Source organism: Epinephelus lanceolatus, chromosome 14 (genome assembly GCF_041903045.1).
Source record: "Epinephelus lanceolatus isolate andai-2023 chromosome 14, ASM4190304v1, whole genome shotgun sequence".
Taxonomy (NCBI): Eukaryota; Metazoa; Chordata; class Actinopteri; order Perciformes; family Serranidae; genus Epinephelus; species Epinephelus lanceolatus.
Genome location: NC_135747.1, coordinates 11,739,807 through 11,760,628, shown reverse-complemented (window position 1 = coordinate 11,760,628; position 20,822 = coordinate 11,739,807). Strand labels below are relative to the sequence as shown.

The window sequence follows — 20,822 nt, the reverse complement described above, 5'->3', positions numbered from 1 at the left end:
ACTTTGGTGAATCCAAACTAACTCTTTTCAACGCTGAAGTCACACAATAACACAAACAAAGTAACTGAATGAGGCAGCAGACGACCAGCAGCTCCTGTGGTCAGCAGTGTTAAATTGCTGTTTTTTCTCAATGGAGTCTGGCTTTGAAGAGACATTTTCTTGTTGGAAGTCACTGTTTGACACTGACGTAAAACAGTGTAAATACTCTCAATATAGCATACACTTAAACTGATTTTTTAGGTGGGACTTCTTTTAAGTGGCTAAAATACATTTTGTTGATGACCCCTCCACAGCAATACATTGCTTAGCTTACATGTCCCTCTTCAGTCTGCTTCTCCAAACTGACTGCCGACTGACATCCACTGTAATATACTGTCTGTGGATAAGTGCCCCATACAACCCCACTTCAAAAAAATCAGAACTATTCCTTAAATGTAAAGTTAATCACTTAAGCTATACTCTTGTGTTCACCTGTTGTCTATTAGAGCAGTACACACAGTAAAATCAGGGTGTGTACAGGTCCTTAAAAAGTCTGAAAATGTCTTCAATTAAGTTTTCTTAATATAAGGCTGTAAAAAGTCTTAAATTGTCCTAAATTCACATTCTTTTTGCATTAAACTTAAACTCACCCACTTGTCATTTTCCTGTTTATTTTGAACTGAAATCAATGTGTTTACTTGGAAAGATTACTTATACATGTGTGTGTCACACGTACACACACACATATATAAATATATTGTTAGTCTTAAACTTATAAATCCTTTCATTTGCAATGATGTCTTCAAGTGTATCAAACTTACAAGCCCATGCATTGAGGTCAGCTTTCTGTCTAGGTCTTCAAAATGTACTTTAGCATTTAAGACTTGATGTGCCTGCATATGCATTTCACTAAACAAACATATGCACATTGTTACTCCTGAGTGAGACAATTATAGAGTGACTAGGAAATCACAGACTAGTTCTTTTTTTTGTCCAAAACAATTTATAACAAAGAGGTGTACAACAATTGCCGTACAAGAAAAAAACATGGCAGGGGTATTTAAAGTCCATTCATATCAAGTCCTTTATAATTCAAAGAAAAGGCATGTCCTTTAGCTTTTTTTGTTCTTCACATCTTCTAGTAAGGTGCCATACTGCTTGAGTTCAACAATAAATCAGGGTTTAAGCAGGGTTTGGAGTCAGACCATCTCCATTTATTGATATGGAATTGACAAAGAGTGATCAGAAGCTGAATAATATAGGCAACATTGCTGTTCATCTCATAGAACACATAATTTAACATTTATAAATACATTAATCTGTATGTTAGTGCCCATTTCAGGAAATCACAGACTTGTTATCACACAGCTTTATTAAAATGAGTACTCTCTGGCGCCATCTGCAGGTCATGCTGCATCTGTGCAGATACATCCCTGCTGACTATTATCTCCTGTTGTCGAGATATAAGGTTGGGGCTTTGCAGATAACAGAGATAGTACATTACTGCTGGTCTGTGAACAATATGATGATGATTTATAGAAGCTTGGCGCAGTCACAAAAACATTCACAGCAACAAAATCTTATTTAAAAATGTTAAATACGCTGTACAGAAAGCCCAGGCAACAATTGCCAAAAGTATTTAACGCACACACACTCATACACACACACACACACACACACACACTGAAACAGGTTCTTGTATTTCAAGGTTGCTGCTTCGGATTCATTTTTAGGGTGGAGTTCTTTCTTTGTGGCGCGCACTCCCCACCCATGGGTGCAGGTGTGCCTACCTTCCTTTTGGAAGTTTCAAACACGGAAGTTTGTTCTGTCATGACTCAATTTACTACTGCACCTATGGAGTGCTCAGTGGCTTGGCTTCCCTGTCGTGTTTTCCTCGAGGAAGCCATGCAAAAGTGACCCGAACTACGCGACAAAAATTAAAGTGGTCGAGGCAGGGAGCGAGAACAACTCTTCTGGACTTCAGGAACCAGGTTCCGACCCAATGGCATCCGCCGGACAGATACATCCGACGGGCGGAGCGGGGCTCGTGGACAGCCCGTCGCTCCACGGCAGCTCGGACAATCTCAACTCCTCCGCTGTCAATCGCATGCTGATGGAGTTTCTGATATACTTTGGCCGAGCCATCCTCGTCCTCTACCCCGTGTATCTGACAGGATACCTGGGCCTCAGTATCAGCTGGGTGCTGCTCTGTATGATGATGGCCACCTGGTGGAAGAAGAACCGCCAGTGGAAAGACGCCCGGATCGGAACCGCCATCGACTTTATGGATAATGAAGCTGTTGTGGTCAACAAGGAGCTGGAGAATACCTTACAAATGGCATCATGGGTATGTATTGTGCATGGTGAAGTATTCTGATTAAGTGAAAGAACAAGTAGCCTGCTAATAGGCTACCACACTGTGAGAACACCCTACAGATAAAAGACCAGCATTTAAAATCTCACTTAGACTATTAAGTGTAAGGTATAATCAGAAAAATGGTACTTAAAGAATGAATGACCCTATGGCTGTTTATCATAAGATTACTGTTACTAAAGTATGAACGCAAAAGCAGGATTTTGGACTGCAACTAATGACTGTTAACTTGAAAACCTGATGATTATTTGCTCAATTAATCCATCCATTGTTTGGTTTGGAAAAAAGTAATAATAGCATGGGTGGGCAAAACAATAGATACAGCACAGTATCGCGATTTTGTGCGGCAATATCGTATCGTTACACGGACAACAAGTGTCGCCTTATTTATCATATAAATTATTAATATTACAAATACAAATTAAACTTTTGGTAGCCTACTGGAGTAATATAATTTTTCACCAGTCCACTAGATACATTTTGCTGCAATACAAATGACTGAAATCAGATGAACAGACAGATGTTGACAAAGTTTTCCTTTGGGGACATAATTTGCAGTTGAAGAAAGGTAATAAATCACAATATAGATCCATATTTTATTGCAATACTCAGCGTATCACAACACCTTTAAAATCCAAAAATTGTGTCGTGACTGAAGTATTGTGATAATATCATATCGTGGGGCCTCGAGTGATCCCCACCCCTTAAAAGGAGAGAGCCTGCACAGTGACCCAGAGCCCAAACTGACATCTTCACAATGTTTGTTTTGCCCAGCCAACTTCAAAATGATCAAAAACACATTCAGATAATAAAAGGAAAAGTAGCAAATCACATTTATGAACCTATTAAATGTTTTTATATGAAAAATGACTGAAACTCTTATCAGAGTAGTTGCTAATTAATCCTCTGTAAATCAACTAATTGATCAACTGACTAATTGTTCCAGGTAACTAAAAAAAATTGTAAAGTAATTAATAAATAAAGCTGACAGATGAATGTAGTGAAGTAAAAAGCATGTGCCTCTGAGATGAATGAGGGTAAGAGTAAAAGAAAGAACTTTGGTAAAGTACAAGTACCTCAAATTTGATTAATTTGATTTGATTTCTGCTGTTTGTTACTGAGAAGCTTTACTTTGGTCATAGGTGTCAACTGCCTTCAGCGAAGAGATACGACATTCCCGTCACTGAAAAATTGCCCAAACTTCGATGTCAAACCTGTTTTTGTTATATCTGGAGTCACTGATTTTGACTGCTTTTTGCAGGTCAAACAAGGCAACACTGAGTGTGCAGCTGTGGCCAAATGTGTGAAACCTCCTTAAACAAGTTCCATACTGTAGGACGTGTCACAGTCTCTGTTGCCTTGACAACACTATGCTTTATTTGCATGAAATGCCAGGCTGGGGTTGAACCTCCCCGTAGTCAGAAATGGGTTAAGGCAGCCAAATGTGCTGTTATTTTGCAGAAGGTTTCGTTTCTCTGCATTTGGTTAAACCACACCCACTCAAACGGTGACTCATGGGAACTAAGATGGGAGGGACACAGAGAGGGGCTCTTCTAACGTCAGAGGAATGTAATAGGAACAACAGATCAGATTACTTTTTGGTTAGTGTCTTGCAGCTCACTCTGTTTGTGTAACAGAGAGACAGACAGATGAGTATGACATTGTTGGTTTAAAACCTAAAACACAGGTTTTAATACACACAGAATTCCATTTTAAAACATGAGGATTTCTCCTCTCCTCCCAAAGTAAATCTGTTACATCAGTAGAATTTATATTACACCATAAAGGTCTTAGAAAGTACTTTGACTTGTGGATAAGCTTTCTCCCTTTAGTGTGTCAGACAGAACTCACTGATGTTCACTTCATTTATTTGGATAGATGCTCTGTATTAGAACATGATTCCAAACCTCTGTTACAGTCCACAGTTTTGAAGCTGCAAAGAAACCTCAGTAAGCCTTAAATAACAAGTACTGCAGTGCTTCTCCATGTCTGTTTTTTTTTTTTTTTTTTTTTTTACAAAGGAATGCTGTCAAATTTCAAAAATTGGAAAATTGAAAAAAAAGTCTTACTGCACCACACACTGGATTTTTTTCATTCACCTGATTTTTATGTTAATAGATTTCACTGTTAATCTATATTATAATTTGCATGATGGATAATTGATAATTACTGACACAATTATGTCTGTCATCACCACCATCATGCATGCTGCTATGTTGGTTGTGTCGGACAAATACTTAGAAACCTGCTTTTAACATCACTGTCATTTTTTTCTTGTTAAAGGTCCACTTTCCTGATGTTGAAAAAGTTGACTGGCTTAATAAGGTACAGTATCAAAATAAATTACTCTCTCTGATGTTACGGTTTTATTGGATGATGCTAAGCACCTCTTTGAGGGCTGAAGAGACCCCATCTTGCTAAATTGAGCTGGTGCTTTTGAATGTTGACTCTGGATTAAAGGCCTAGTGCTCAACAACATACTTTCCAGCCCCACAGTGTACCGTCATGGTAGAGGTCAAATGGCCTGCATTCAAGTGAATTCCATGTACACAAAAATGTTTTGGGGCTGGACAAGGTGCTGGACTCATTACTCTGCTGTGACTAGGTGCAATTTACAGCATTACAGAATTATCAATAGTATTATTAGTCAGAATGACCATTAAAGTAATGAAAACATAAGGGTTATCATTGGTTGAACAAACATTTTATTACTAAAATTGAAACCTGTAAAGTGTCTCTCTTTTGATAATAACTAAAATATAATTTAGGTTCTCCTTCCAGTTGCTTTTTTTCAATATCGTAGATAGGCAAATTGACACAGTATGATAATCATCTCTTTTTATATCACAGAATATATAACCCTCGCTACAAAGATAGCTTAGGAACACTGACATAAATGAGCTGCAAGCAGCACACAGACTGCACCAATTGTGTTGATCATTTTTCCACAAAATAAAACTGCCATCACAAGATTTTAAAAATGCTGCAGTTTATGTATATTGCCTTCAGGTCATACCTCTATTTACATGTGCAAATGAAAAGACGTGGTGTTTGATTAAGGGGTGGAATCAAGGCATTTACCCATGCTCTGTTTTGCTTTGTGTGTTCAGGTGTTGGAGCAGGCTTGGCCTTTCTTCGGGATGTACATGGAGAAACTCCTTAAAGAAAACATCCAGCAAGCTGTCAGGCTCTCCAGCTCTGCGCTCAAAATGTTCACTTTTACCAAGATCCACTTTGGACACATAGTAAGTTTGCATTTGTCCACCATTACTCCTGTGACACTTGATCCATTACTAAAGCCATCTAAATCTTACTATGTTCAGACAAACAGCAAACAGACGTTTTATGGGCTACATGTTTTATAAAGCAAAGCACACCCCTGTGATTTGTTGTAGGCAGAAATGATGCCATGACACATATGTGATCAACTGAGAGGGAATACCCACGCCCTCTTCCCTAATGATAATTGGTATATTAATAACGTGAAGAAAACTTTTTTCTTTTTTTTTTACTTGACTCCAGTGAACAAAGAATCCAAAAAAATTAAGAAAATTGTTGATGAACTTAAGTCACAGGGGACCATGTTTAACAACACTAAATCTGTATCAGATTATCTGTTAACAAACTCTCACAACACTCACACAGTCACACAATATGATGATGATTCTATAAATCATCATCATATTGTTCATAGACCAGCAGTAATGTACTATCTCTGTTATCTGCAAAGCCCCAACCTTATATCTCGACAACAGGAGATAATAGTCACATTTATCCAGTCATTGCCTCAGTGCTTCCCAAACAGACGTGTAACTGAACGGAAAGTGAAACTTCATATATGCTCCCTTCAAAGCCAGACTCCATTGACAAAAACAGTAATTTTACCTCCTCAATCAGTTAATTTGTTTGTGTTTTTGTCTAACTTTGGTGTTTTAAATGGTGTGTTAAAGTCACTCGAAAACACAAACTGATCAAGGTGGTAGTGGACCAGCAGCTCTCGTGTTCAGCGAGGTAAAATGACTGTTTTTGTCTTTGGGGTCTGGCTCTGAAGATAGCATAGATAAGTTTCACTTTCCTTTCAGTTCCTTGTTGGAAAGGGCTATCTTTTTGGGAAGCACTGAGCAAACGACTGTAAATGAGACTTGAATTATACTGCAAGAGTTGTGTGAGAGGTTGCAAACAAATGTTTTGATATAGTTTTGCTGCTGGTAAACATGGACCCCTCTGACTTTAATTCATCAAGAATTTTCTCTGTTTTTTGGATTCTTCGTTCACCGTGGAGTCATGCGAGAAAAAATCCTTTTCCTCACGAATTCAATGTAACATAGGGTGAGTACTTGATATAAAAATGGTCATTTGGAGGGTGAAGTGTTCCTTTAAACATCGTGGATAAGGTTCCTTTAATATGTTTCTTTAATTCTAGCCTCTCCGGATCACTGGAATGAAAGCATACACACATGAGGTGGATCACAGGGAGGTGATTCTGGACATGGATATATGGTTTGTCAGACACATTTCTCACACCACAGCTGCTTCTGTCTTGTCATTTGATGATGAATGTGCTTGGCTCCAAACAAGAGCCTCGTGGTTGTGCATGCTGTTTTCCCTTACCAGCACTGTTCACTTTGCAGTTATGAAGGTGATGTAGACATCGATGCTGAAGTGCAGCCGCCAATCAAAGCCGGCATTAAAGGACTTAAAGTGAGCTCCTCATTTTTCTGTATTCTCTGCATTGCATTAATTATTATCATTATAGTTTGTTTACAAGTCTTTTAAACACTGTCCTGAATCTCCCAGCTCAAGGGGAATATGAGGGTCATTTTGGAGCCCCTTATTGGTCAAGCACCACTGGTGGGAGGAGTCACCTTTTTTTTCATTCGCCGCCCTGTGAGTGACATTTTCATGACCTCACTGTCATCAGTAAAGCTGTGTGATTAGCCAAGCTTGAAACTCTTAATAATTCTTTCCAGACCCTTTCAATCAACTGGACTGGCATGACCAACCTTTTGGACAGCCCTGCCTTCAGGTTAGGAGTTCATGGTATTAATGGTCACTCCAACATTTTGCTGTTTAATGTTCTTACTGTAGAGATCACTTATCTCCTCTGTTCCCTCCCAGCTCGCTGTCTGAGGACGCTATCATGGACATCATTGCTTCACTCATGGTGTTGCCCAACCGCATGTGTGTGCCCCTCATAGACCAGGTCAAAGTGGACCAGATGAGGTTCCCGCTACCTCGAGTATGTAAGATATATATTCAGTATGCATGAATAAAACAGTTAAACATATTAGTTTCTCTTTTTTACGCTCTTTAATACAGGTGAAGACTGTAGGTGTTTTTCTTTCACGTGAGACAGTATTTTTAGTTAGTGAACCTCTCCTTGTCTGCTCCTCAGGGTGTGGTGAGGGTCCACTTGCTGGAAGCCAGAGACCTGCTGGCGAAGGACACATACATGATGGGTATAGTGAAAGGGAAATCAGATCCCTATGCAACACTCAGAGTGGGCAACCGACATTTCAAAAGCAAGACCATCAAAGAGAATCTGCACCCCAAATGGAATGAAGTGTATGAGGTAGAGAAACAGGAACATACATGGCTTTAAAGCCGCTACAAGGAACTTTTAACTGGATATGCAAAAGTCTCTCGTTTCTGCTGATGTCTGTGCGTGACCTACAACAGCAAATGAGACCATCGGTGTCAAGATGAGCTATTTCTATATAATGTACATCCATACCTTTAGGAAACTGTCTCCGGGTCCGCCCCAGGTCGCTTCCAGGACGAAGCGATTTACGGCACTCAGACGGCACACTGCATCTTACCTAGCTGCTTACATTTATGAATAGTCACTATTCCTCCTCCTCGACCCAACGTCCGCGGGGAGTTAAAATAGCAGCAATCATCGGGTAAAAGTTCTGTGAAAGCACTGGACTCACCAACAGTCAGCCACGTCTCAGTCACACAGAGAAAATCCAATCCTCGGGAAGTCAGGAAATCCTTCAGGATAAATGTTTTGTTCGCTAGCGATCTAGCATTTACCAGCCCAATCCTGGAAGGAGCCGGCGGGTCCACGGCGTTAGCTGTCCAGGGAGCCACACACAGAGGCTGCAGGTTGCGCACATTCACCCAGTGGGGATGAGGAGAGCAGGGGCCGCGGGGCTGGAACACCTCATCCGGGCCGACGACAGATACCAGCCAGGCGCCGACAGGATCCAGCGAGTGCCGAGAAATAAAGAGGCGAGGCACCGCTCCATACTCAGTCCAAGAAGCCGTGGAAGTGCTCGCCAAACAGGCCTTCAGCCTTACCCCGGCGGCAGTGGCGCTTATGCCGGAGAGGCGGAGCTGGGGCGCGGCAGAGGTGAGCTGGGATCCCCGATAGGAGCGGGGGCAAAGTTTTCCCGTCTTGTTGTTTCATTCATCCCCAAAACAAACACATGCGTGAGCCAGGTAGGCGTCTTTACGACATTACGCGCTAGAGCTCATGGGAAGTGTAGGCTTCATTCCAGCAAAACACTACCGCTTTTGTCCACAGGGTTGCCAAAATAAACTCAAAATGAATGTTCCTTGTAGGGGCTTTAAAGTTCCGTATAAAGCCCCTAGATAACCTTAGGAATGCATGAACATGATTGATTTTTCTTGCACCATATTCCCTGGTATTCAAAACAAGCAAACTGGTAAAATCCCCCCACACATTTTCCTTGTTTGTGAAAAGCAAAGCTAAAGACATACACTCTCTGTCCCAGATTGCATTGAGGAGTTGCTCAAATCACTGTCATCAACGTATTGTTTGACAGCTGAGGTTGTCTCCAGCACTTGACAGGTTCCTCCAATTTTTGTTTACCCGTTTTGTTGTCCTAACTGCACTTCCAGTTCTCATGTTCATTACCTAGTGTTCCTTTCCCATGTGTAATCTGCTCAAGGCTTATTCTAAATACTGTAGAAACTAAGTATGTTGACCTGGTGAACGGAGTTAACATTGATTTTCCCGTCTGAAAGACATTTGATAATATGCTTTACCTGTGTGCAGTTTGTCGTCCATGAAGCTCCAGGGCAAGAGTTGGAGGTGGAGCTATTTGATGAGGATGCAGATAATGACGATCCACTTGGAACGTAAGAAACTATCTAACAAGTAGGGTTAATGCTTTGTGAGTCACATGTATTGCATCCACTCTGCTATCCACAGTTTCTTAAATTTGTCAAGCATTACTTATTACTCCACTATAACCCATAATCACAATAAACAACACCAAACACAGTTACTTGATTGATAATACACAGTAACAGTATCTTGTTCAAACTGTTTTTAGAGTAGATAGCTGGGTGGTGATTTGGAAACATAGGAGTAAAAATATTTATTAGTTTTAAATGTTAGTGCTATAAAGTTTTCACTTGCCATCGTTATCATTTTTCATTATCACGTCAGGTATAATCTCGATTTTGGAGAAGTGAAGAAGGAAGTAGAGATGGATCAGGTGAGTTTACATTTAATTCTGTGGATACACTGAAGTGATTTGTATGGAAGCCGAGAACAGTCATACTTGCATTTTTTTTTGGGGGGCGGGGGGGGTTGTCTCAAGATCACAAGTGAATTATTTTGTTATCTCAAGATGACAAAAAAAAGTCCATTTAAAGGAGAAAACAAAAAGTCATCTCCTTTTTATAGGGTTTTCCCTGGGTTTTTCGAGACCAAGGTGGTAAAGGCCTTTGGCGGGGGGCATCTTGACAGCTGTACTTTTAGATACACCCCCCCCCCCCAATTAAATATGAAAGGAGGCCCCTACATGCTTGAGCTTTACACTGCTGACTTGACTAATCACAACATAATCATCACATCCTGTGATTTTCAGCCTTCTATGATTATTTTTACCCTTTACAGCAGGCACATTCTGACAGCTGAGAATATTACTGTCAGGTATTGTCCCCCCTCTATTAAATATGAAAGGAGGCTGAAAATCACAGGACATGTCTGTTCTGATGATACAAGTCAGCGGTCCGGAAATGTGTGTTTCTCATCGATAATACACATTCTACATCTCGGAGGCGACGTCTTTCCACATACGGGCTTCCTTTGCCTTTCAAATGGGGCAGAGCTCCATGGGAAACAGTAGGAGAGACATAGCCCGAGGGGGAACCGGATCTGACACAACACACTGACTGCATGCCGCTATGGCGTCACTTTGGGTTGTGAGCACGCATGACGTGCATTTACATTGAAAATAATGGGTTTGTGCGCGCAAAAGACGCTACATCTGCTATGTCAGATAGGCAGGGAAAACCCTGTTTTAATACTTAACGTTTAGGACTGTCGTACCAGCATGCATATATAGCATCTTGATAGCTGTAGCAACTGATTTAAGCTGAAAATAAGAAGTAGGACTACGTATCATTGATCAGCGCATCAGACTGTAGTTTAAGGTGTAATACAGGCAGAAATGGCATTGTGTCTTTTTATTAGAAACAGCATTCAGATCAGTTCTTGTCATTTAAACAGAAGACCACACTCTCATTTGCAAGTTCTCCGTAATAATCTTGTGATCTTGAGAAAACAGAAGCAATTTTTCTTGTGATCAATTGTCTTGTTATCTCGAGAAATTATGCTTTTGTTTTTTTGAGCATCGTCATAAATTAACCTGTTATCATGAGAAAAAAAGCTTTGTTATCTCGAGCTAATGAAATAGTGAACTCGTCATCTCCAGATAATGGCATTAAAAAACAATTGCAAACACAGCCCTTCTTGGCTTCCATAGTTTTGTGCCTAATAAACTCAGTGTTTTCTCAGCAATAAGAAAAAAGTAGTACTCACAAAATAATCGCCAGCACTACAGGAGATTGCAGCGTACTGTTTCCAAGTGTTTAAATCTTTTATGAATGATCTTAAGAATTTGCAGCAGCAGCATTTTTAAGAATGGAAAGAAAGGTTTAAATGTTAAAGCATTTCTGACCATTTTCACTAGTTTTCTATTTAAATAGTCTTGATATGAATGCCACGCTAAATTAATCTTCCTTGCTGTTGTAGTGGTTTCCTCTGCAAGGAGTCCAGAATGGAGAGGTTCATCTCAAGCTGCAGTGGTTTTCCCTGAAGACCGACCCCAGCCTGCTGAGGGAGGTAGCCTCATTATTGCTTATTTTTGTCATCAGAATTTTCATCAACATTTATATGTAATATATACTGCTTGCCACAAGTTTGCACATCATAACTGTAGTGTAGATTGCCCTTGTGTGTTATTTGGCTTATTGGGTCAGCAGTTAGTCAGTCATGTAAATCATCTATTGTTCTTTACCATCTCTCTCTTCCAGTCTGCAGACGGTCTTGCTTGTGCTATGCTTGCAGTGTACCTGGACAATGCCTCCAACCTACCAGTAAGTGACCTCTAACGGGGGCTGTTGTTGTCGAGAGAAGACGATGCAACATGAATAGACAAATGTGAATGTGTGTATGTCTCTAGAAAGACCACAGGGAGATCTCTGGGCATCAAAAACACGGAAAGCATTCAAAGGAAGCCCGGGTAAGCTGCCTTCTATCCTTCGTAGCTGCTATAAGAAGGAGCTATGTTGGTGACCTCAGACCCCTTTGTTGTCATGAGAGTGCTTTGCTCTACTCATATAATCCATATACTGTATGGAAGTTGTTCTCACTAATAGGTCAAATCAGTTTCGAAGGGGTGGCAATTAAAATTTTCTCGCGACAGCCTGATTAATGCCAGGAGACCCATGCAGTTGCTAAAATATTAGCCTGTACTTGATTTGACATACGAGAGTGATTAATCCAGGGATGTTTGGTATGCAAAGGCCCAACCCCTCTTCTAACAAAACCTGTTTGTACAAAGGTTTATCACTGGACATTCGCCCTAGGGTTTGAAAGAGAGAAACCTGTATTTTCATACATCTCCACCACACGCCGTCCTCATTTGACCTCATTTTTTAAAATCACATGGCTATTTAAAAGACTGCGTGGGAATGCTTGAGGCCTTAAACGTTAGGGGTTGTCAAATTGCTCATGGACACCTAACATGTAAATTGGGATTTTTACTTAAAGTATCTTTTTTGCCTGTTATAAAAAACTGATGTTTATTCTTCAAGAGTTAAATTAGGAAGTAATCTAGCTTCTCTTTCACTTTACTACCTTACAGTTTGATTGTCATTTTCTATCTTGATGTCAGACGAAGGCCTCAGTCAGATCAAATGTTTGTACTCCAGGTGTGCTTGTTGCTTGGCTGAGCTGGTATTTCTTGTTTGTCTGGTGCGTGCATACCATTTTTTGTGGGTGTGTTACAACCAGCTGGTGTCTTTGTAGCTACATTTCTTCCTCACCCTGAGGCTTGTTCTGGGTTTCCCAGCATAAAGTAAAGTGTTGATAACTAAATAGACAGAATTGTGGTGAAGACTTTGTTGACCAAATTACAAAATGGCTATCTATACTGCTAATGGCTATCTATCTTTGTATTGCAAATATAGGCTGATAATTTTAAAGGATTTTCAGATTTCTACATAGGACAAATTAATAAATGTTTACAGTAGTCATGACAAACGTATGACTCCTTTAAACTTGTCCATGTTATAAACCAGATCAATCTGGCAATTAAGGCAGTAATAATCAAATTGTAGGATTTTTTTAAGGACACTTTTTTTGACCCAGACATGTTGAACAAATGTAGCTCAGTACAGGGTGTCCTAATTTGAACTGTCAGTAGCATGTACTGCCTCTGAATGCCCTCTGCTGTTCAATGAGTGAAAATACAGTGAAGTTAAGTGTGACAGGCAACAGGGCAGCGCTGAATTATATAGGCAAGTTTTGATTATCCTGAGCTACATTGTATCATATCAAACATACTTGAAATAAAACTACAAAAATAATCCATTTCCTTAATGTGGTTTCCCCATTTCCAAATGATTCTGAGGAACAAATCTTCCCAAAGCATTTATTGTGATGTGGCTCTAACATTTAATCAGTAAATGCATTTTTAAAACACAATCTCAGCCTACATGTCTCTACATGAGTCTAGTGAAAGTTATTGCTAAAACCTCAAATGTTTCTGCATCAACATCAGCACTTTTCTTCCCTCTTGGATAGTCCCTTGTCAGCCATTTCCATACTAACATGCTAGCTGTGGCTACCCACTTGTAGCAACCACATCTTCTTCCAGTGGTAATAAAAGTATACATCTCTGTTTTTTTGCCAGTGCAAACATCTGTTTCATATGTTCCAGATGGTGTGGTGTGTCTGCAGTGTATTATTAGGGAGTAGAGTGCATAACCTACCCAGCCTGGGAGGCAACAGGCAGCTTGTAGAAACTAACAAACGTTTGCTTATTAGCTTGTTGCTGGAGGACTAATGTATAAATTGAAAGCAGAATTTATTTACTCTACTACTCTCAAGTGGTTGCAAATATATTGCTGATAATTGTCACGCTGTCCATTATTACAGTTTCTGACTATTATATGAAATAGAGTGAATAATAAATGACAATTTTCTTTAGGCTAACACGGAAGTTAGTGCCACCATGTTTCCCTTGTTAAAAAGCCAATTGGATTTTCCCATTGGATTTTGGAGTATCGCGGAAAATGAGCTCTGTGGCAAAAACAAGTTTATGATACTTAGAGGTTTTGTGCAGCAAGATAATCTTCACAAATGAACACCATTTGTTTGAGTTTTGAAGCCTAAATGCAGTGGCTAGAAGTAAAAAGCTAACATCAGGCTATAAACGAACTGGGAACTGCCCATTGGTCCGACAGCCCATTGGTTCGACATCCCATTGTTCCGACCATATTAAACTCATTGTTCCGAAGTCCGTTCCGAAATCATCATGATGCCCTGTGGTTAAGGTCTGGTTAGGTTTAGGCACAAAAACCACTTGGTTAGGGTCAGGAAAAGATCATGGTGTGGGTTAAAATGAAAAAGAAAGTGACAAACACATAAGCCGTGAGCCTGCTCCGCCTCAAGCCTTTCCCAGCTGACCCAGAGCTGGCAGCTGCGCACCATACGCCCGCCGCGAGCTGTTCAGCACCGTGGACAGTCGGACTAATGGGATGTTGAACCAATGGGCTGTTGGACCAATGACATGGACCCAAACGAACTACCCCACAGTAGCTTCGCCACCACAACAAGGCTGTAAAGATGTGTTTGGCATGATGACATCTTGTAGTCTCCTTTAGCCACTTGTTAGCAACCGCCTTTTAAAGCTTGTGTTAACTACAGACATTATTTCGGGAATATAACCAAAAATCCCACTGACTTTGAGACAAGGGAACAGGTGGAGTGCTAAAATGCTAACTCATTTCTAGGTTTTAGGACTCGTTCCTGCACCACTCTCCGTGATGGAAATTGCCTGCAAACACTCAGGAATAAACACACAAAGCATTTAATGGGTTTAAAGAAAAATATAATGTATACAGTGTATTCTGTCCCCTTCACACTCTCTGAAGAGTTTGTAACAGAACACACAAGTGTTACAGGATTGGTTCTCCAATGCTTACATAAGGTCTGTTACCCAAAATGGCACATAAGGCAAGCCTAACACATCTTTCATGTGACATAGTTTCAACGTCATGCTTGTTTCGGTACACAGAGGTCAGAGTCCAAACTTTTATCAGTGAACTCCATACATGTGTAAATCCCCATAACAGAGTCTGACTACCAATAAAAGAATAAATGACGTGGCAACAAATGATAAATGCATCACACTTACTTACTGACACAATATATATTATATATTACGTTTTTGTGTTATGTTATTGACACACTGAGTGTTCAAACATTTTGCCAGAAATTATTTACTGCCTCACTGATTTACTTTGTTTTCAGCTCACAAAGAGAAATGGCGGCCCAAACTCCTATGTGGAATTTTCTGTTGATGAGGATGTGCAAAAAAGCAAGGTACGGCTCTCACTTTATTCCATTAATACGCCATTTTCTCTTTACATTAATACAGTATCTGTAAATGTGTGTTTATACTTGTTTTGATGTATTTTAGCACTGTACAAGAAGGTAGACTTGCAATTGTCAGTACACATCTGCTGTGTAAAATTGATAATGTCGCAATAGTCTTAGCTTTTTGCAATGAAATCTTCAACTGTAGTTATTCCTATCTTTCTCTTTCCACAGGTTGTGTTTGCATCTAAAGACCCAAAGTGGGAGGAGGGCTTCACCTTCTTTGTGCGTAATGTCAGAACACAGCAGCTCGTGGTTCAGGTTCGTCGTTTAATGTTACATACACAGTACAGGAAGTTTCTACCACATTTTTTGTTTTGATTGCATTGGCTAATTCAACATTCAGTAAGTGGAATCTGAGACAGTCTACTTTTGTATTTATCCCTATGAACCTGTGTGTGTCAGTATATACTGCACTGACAACCTTAACTTAACTAAAAAGGAGGTAACACCAGTGTTGGAAACCTTGTAAAACTAGACCTCTTTCAGTCAGTCAGATATCCTCAGGGGTTTAAAACCTATTTCATTCACTGCTTAAATAGTTTTATTTGTGTTCTCGTGGTCCAGGTCAAAGAGCACGAGAAGAAGACTCAGCTCGGTATTATGAACTTGCCGCTGAGTCGCCTCCTCAACTGCTCCGATATGACGCTAGACCAGCGCGTGCCGCTTGAGCGCTCCGGAGCAAACAGCCAGATCAAGCTGAAAGCAACTCTCAGGGTGGGTACACAACATTGGCAAGCACACACACACATTTAGTATAGAAACTCACAGTACACAGACAGATGACGCACAACACACATTTAGTTCAAAGATACAGTTTAAATTACCAAAACATTCAGCTGCTCCCTGTTAGGGTTCATCTAAAGTACATTTTCAATTCTATTTCCATCTGATAAAACTCAGATGCTCAGCCAGCACCTAGATGGTGAGAACCTGCAAGTAAGCTCTATTACATTGTTGTTTTTACAGTGTGTCACTCACATTAGCCATGTCTTTAATCCCACAATAGGTTCTTACTGTTGAAAAGCCTCAACCCAAGATTAAAGTCGATCCCTCTCCAAAAGACAAACAGCTGAAATCACAGACTAACCAACAAGCTAATGCGGCTGTGTCCAATCCCTCCGCTGCTGCATCCTCCTCTCCAGCACTTTCCCCCAACACCGTCCCAACTGCCTCTGACCCCACCGCCCAGTCCTTATCTCCAAACTGGGCTCCTGAAAACCATAACGGCCCCGATGAAACCACGTCAAACATGCGTCGGTATGACTCCCACAGCCTGCTGTCGGAAAACTCCATGGCTTCATCACGTTTTGACGTTTCAGAGGGCGCCTCGTATCCAGAGTGAGTCAGTAGTTTTTTTGTTTTTCAGACCTTTAGCGTGCTGACCTCTAACTTTCCTGCAGATGTCATGAACTCAACTATATGGACTTTCTAAAGAATTAAGTAATAAAAGTGAGATTTATAAATGTTTTTTAATTATAGGGCAATCAGGAAACATCAGGGTTCATTTGGGGAGATCCAGCTGACTGTGCGTTATGCCACCCTGAGGAACAAACTCATCGTCCTGGTTAACTCCTGCAGGTACACAAGAAAGATCCAGCCTCACCAGAGTTTCCCAGCAGAATTTTCTTTTCATGTTCATATGGTTAGCCAGCTATAGTGACCCACTGTGTGTACCTGTTGCCTGCAGGAACTTATTTCGCTTCAGTGAGAACGGCACAGACTCTTATGTCCGCCTGTATTTTCTCCCTGACCAATCCTGGATTCACCGCAAGAGGACACATGTCAAGAAGAGGACAGTCAATCCTGTCTTCAATCACAAGTAAGCTTACTGGATGCATCCTACATGAAATATCTGAAAGGAAAAAAAATCAACATTTCTTATTACCCACATAAAGTAGTTAGGAGCTCTATGCAACATTAAGAGCATATCTGTGAGTCTGGACGGGGATTGTCTCCACAGGGCTCTCAACGTAGAGGCTAACAGTGCTAACAGCAGTGCTGACAGAGCTAATGGTGTTAACCAGGAGGACAGGGAGGGTGGACGTTACACTTGCATAACAATGCCGTCCTGCCAATGTGGATCTGGACGGCATTGTCAGCAGTAACCACCATATGCATGCAGTTCAGAGCGATGGTATTTTGCTAGCCAGAGGGATGCACACCCAGGGACTCACATGCACTAGCATGCAGGTGTGGTCGGACTGTCTACCACAACAAGGAACAGAAAAGCTCGGATTACAAAACACATACAGCATGGGCGGGTAACGAGACAATGGGCCGCTGGGCGCAGATATGCAAAGGTCCCCACCACTTCTCCTACACTGGAACAAGAGGTGGTTTTGCATCTCTTTGTGGTCATTTTGTGTCAACATATGGTTGTTTTGTGTCGTTTTGTAGGCGTTTTGGTCTCTTTGAGGTAATTTTATGTTGTTGTTTTTTTTGTTGTTGTTTTGTGTCGCTTTATAGTAAATTTGTCTCTCCTTATGGTTGTTTTGTGCTTTCTTGTAGCTGTTTTGTGCCTTTTTGTGGTCGTTTTGCTGGCTTTTGTAGTTCTTTTATGTCTCTTTGCAGTTCCTTTTCATCTCTTTGTGATCATTTTGAGTCTCCTCCTGATCAGTCCTTGTTAATTTGAGTAACATTTTGCAAGTGAAGGCCAGGGGACTCGCTGACACTTTGGGCCTCTGATGTCAAAGTCATGTCACAGAAGAGATGAGGAGTTTTGTTCTGAAAACATTTTTTTTAACTGAGCCATGTGGATACAGACCAGTTTGGGCCCCTGAGCCTGTGCCTGGTTGGCTCGTACAGTTATCCATCCATGAGGGAGCGTGACATCATTCTCAGCTCAGGACGCCATTACTCCACTATATCTTTAGCAAATAATTGTTTGCTGCTATATTAATGCTCTTAATGTTGCATACAGCTCCTCTAAGGCCCAGAAGTTGAGACAGTGTCCTGAACTTGTTTCTTTCTGCCGACTCTCTTTCATCACAGGTTTGAATTTGATGTGCCACTTGAAGAAGCAAAAACGAGGAAGTTGGATGTGTCCGTGAAAAATGGCAAAATGTTCCACACACGAGAGAGAAAGGACATCGGCATGGTGGGTAACGCTACTTGGGATAGAATGTGGCTTTTCATACCTGACACAAGATCTTAAAGGCAATTTAAATACTCTATGCTGTTAGGTGGGGTCAATGGTGTTACAAATGTACAGCTGCGAAATCTAAAGCTTTTACACATTGTTTAGTGCTGTAAATGTTTTTATTTCATACATACACTTTATTGCAAAACCAATGTCTTGGCCTTTACGGTTGTTACGCTTTGCTTCCATCCACAGGTGATGATAGATCTTTCACAGCTGGATTTAGTCAAAGGCATCACAGAATGGTATGCGGCCCAGTTTCCTACTTTTCCATGATTTGAATGAAACAGTAGCTGAAGTACACTAAATTGAAGCACTAATACTTCTTGCCATCATAAATATTCTGGTCAATTGTAATAATGTATAGAAATGTATATGTGGGAACAAAAGGCTTATTTGATTCAAGTATAATTCTCTGAGTATTTCATCTCTCTTTCCTCTTAGGTATGAGCTCACACTGCCTGGGCTGAAGAAATACAGCTAGTGGGTAAAGCTGTAAAACTTCCATTTTCCCTGCAGCTCCTCAGCTTCTGCGAGGCCAAATGCAGGCCTGATAAATGCTGAGAGAGCTGCATACTCCTTTGTCTTCCTTATCATCACGGACCAGAGTTGGGTTTTTCCAAAAGCAGCACTAAACACATCTTAGATAGTGGACATGTTTGGTACTGTATGTCAAAGGCTGTGCGCTCACAGGCACATACAGTAATATTCCAAACTACATTCCTACTTTGGATCTCACTTGGAATTAAATATTTCAGTGCATCTTGTCCCACTTATAGATATCGCCTATGGTATAACAAAAATACACTGTGTTAAATTATCTTGAAGAGCAGAAATGTAGCTGCAAATAAAACTTTTAAACATGCAAAGCAGCATATTATCTTATGATCCACTTTATTGTAACTTATAACCAAACAATCCTTATTTATAATGTACTGCTAAACATTTACATTCCAAATTGTAATTCATCAGAACATGTTTGTGTCAAGAAACAAGGTCACTTCTTTAATGTGTATATTTTTTGTGAGAGGTTTGGTTTTTGAGTGGATGTGTGAGACATTTATCCTTTGTATTTTTGTGTAAATATTTGTATTGATAGTTTTTATGTAATATTTTACAGTTGGGGAAATAAACACAAAACAAGTGTGTACAATCCAGGAGAGTCATTTCATACATGCCTTAATAAACATACATATTCACAGCTGAAAGAACCCAAATACTACTAAGGGTTTAGTGTGGGCAACTGGGAAGTTCTCCTGAAGCAGTTGGTTCATTACATGGGAAATGGCGCCCAAGCAAGACAGAGAAATATAGTTCTTTGCTCAGGGGAACCTTGACTATAGTCACTGTGGCAGTGAGTACATCTGTTAAACCTAACCCTCTTAGATTTACATTATCTTTAATTAAGACATGGGAAAAATTCCTCTTACATAAGGTACAACTATAATCACTATACATTTTTGTAGGCCTATATCTAGACTGCCATTTATGATAGCCATCGATGCCTACTGTATACAGTACAGGCCAAAAGTTTGGACACACCTTCTCATTCAATGTGTTTTCTTTATTTTCATGACTATTTACATTGTAGATTCTTACTGAAGGCATCAAAACTATGAATGAACACATGTGGAGTTATGTATTTAACAAAAAAAGGTGAAATAACTGAAAACATGTTTTATATTCTAGTTTCTTCAAAATAGCCACCCTTTGCTCTGATTACTGCTTTGCACACTCTTGGCATTCTCTCCATGAGCTTCAAGAGGTAGTCACCTGAAATGGTTTCCACTTCACAGGTGTGCCTTATCAGGGTTAATTAGTGGAATTTCTTGCTTTATCAATGGGGTTGGGACCATCAGTTGTGTTGTGCAGAAGTCAGGTTAATACACAGCCGACAGCCCTATTGGACAACTGTTAAAATTCATATTATGGCAAGAACCAATCAGCTAACTAAAGAAAAACGAGTGGCCATCATTACTTTAAGAAATGAAGGTCAGTCAGTCCGGAAAATTGCAAAAACTTTAAATGTGTCCCCAAGTGGAGTCGCAAAAACCATCAAGCGCTACAATGAAACTGGCACACATGAGGACCGACCCAGGAAAGGAAGACCAGTCACCTCTGCTTCTGAGGATAAGTTCATCCGAGTCACCAGCCTCAGAAATCGCAAGTTAACAGCGGCTCAGATCAGAGACCAGATGAATGCCACACAGAGTTCTAGCAGCAGACCCATCTCTAGAACAACTGTTAAGAGGAGACTGCGCCAATCAGGCCTTCATGGTCAAATAGCTGCTAGGAAACCACTGCTAAGGAGAGGCAACAAGCAGAAGAGATTTGTTTGGGCCAAGAAACACAAGGAATGGACATTAGACCAGTGGAAATCTGTGCTTTGGTCTGATGAGTCC

The 20,822-nt window shown here is 40.5% G+C and overlaps 1 protein-coding gene across 2 annotated transcripts; it reads left to right on the top strand.

Annotated features, from left to right (window-relative positions):
• Positions 1-1,712: 1,712 nt before the first annotated feature.
• On the top strand, positions 1,713-19,575 carry esyt3 (extended synaptotagmin-like protein 3). Of its 2 annotated transcripts, XM_033618373.2 has the most exons (23): positions 1,713-2,326; positions 4,637-4,678; positions 5,464-5,598; positions 6,777-6,853; positions 6,985-7,054; positions 7,151-7,240; positions 7,324-7,379; positions 7,472-7,592; positions 7,749-7,925; positions 9,378-9,460; positions 9,774-9,822; positions 11,367-11,456; positions 11,648-11,710; positions 11,797-11,856; positions 15,153-15,224; positions 15,453-15,539; positions 15,846-15,995; positions 16,288-16,619; positions 16,761-16,859; positions 16,969-17,100; positions 18,273-18,378; positions 18,616-18,665; positions 18,865-19,575. In XM_033618373.2, the coding sequence occupies exons 1-23, from the start codon at positions 1,982-1,984 to the stop codon at positions 18,902-18,904; spliced, it is 2,526 nt and encodes an 841-aa protein (XP_033474264.2). In that variant the 5' UTR covers positions 1,713-1,981; the 3' UTR covers positions 18,905-19,575. The 2 variants fall into 2 exon arrangements, with proteins under 2 accessions (XP_033474264.2, XP_033474265.1); XM_033618374.2 differs by lacking the exon at positions 11,797-11,856.
• The last annotated feature ends 1,247 nt before the right edge of the window (positions 19,576-20,822 follow it).

Bases quoted from the DNA above. Each gene is read 5' to 3' on its own strand.
- esyt3 (XM_033618373.2), top strand. From the start codon at position 1,982: ATGGCATCCGCCGGACAGATACATCCGACGGGCGGAGCGGGGCTCGTG. The intron at 5,599-6,776 runs GTAAGTTTGCAT...CTTTAATTCTAG, and splicing joins AGATCCACTTTGGACACATA to CCTCTCCGGATCACTGGAAT. The intron at 16,620-16,760 runs GTGAGTCAGTAG...TTTTAATTATAG, and splicing joins GAGGGCGCCTCGTATCCAGA to GGCAATCAGGAAACATCAGG.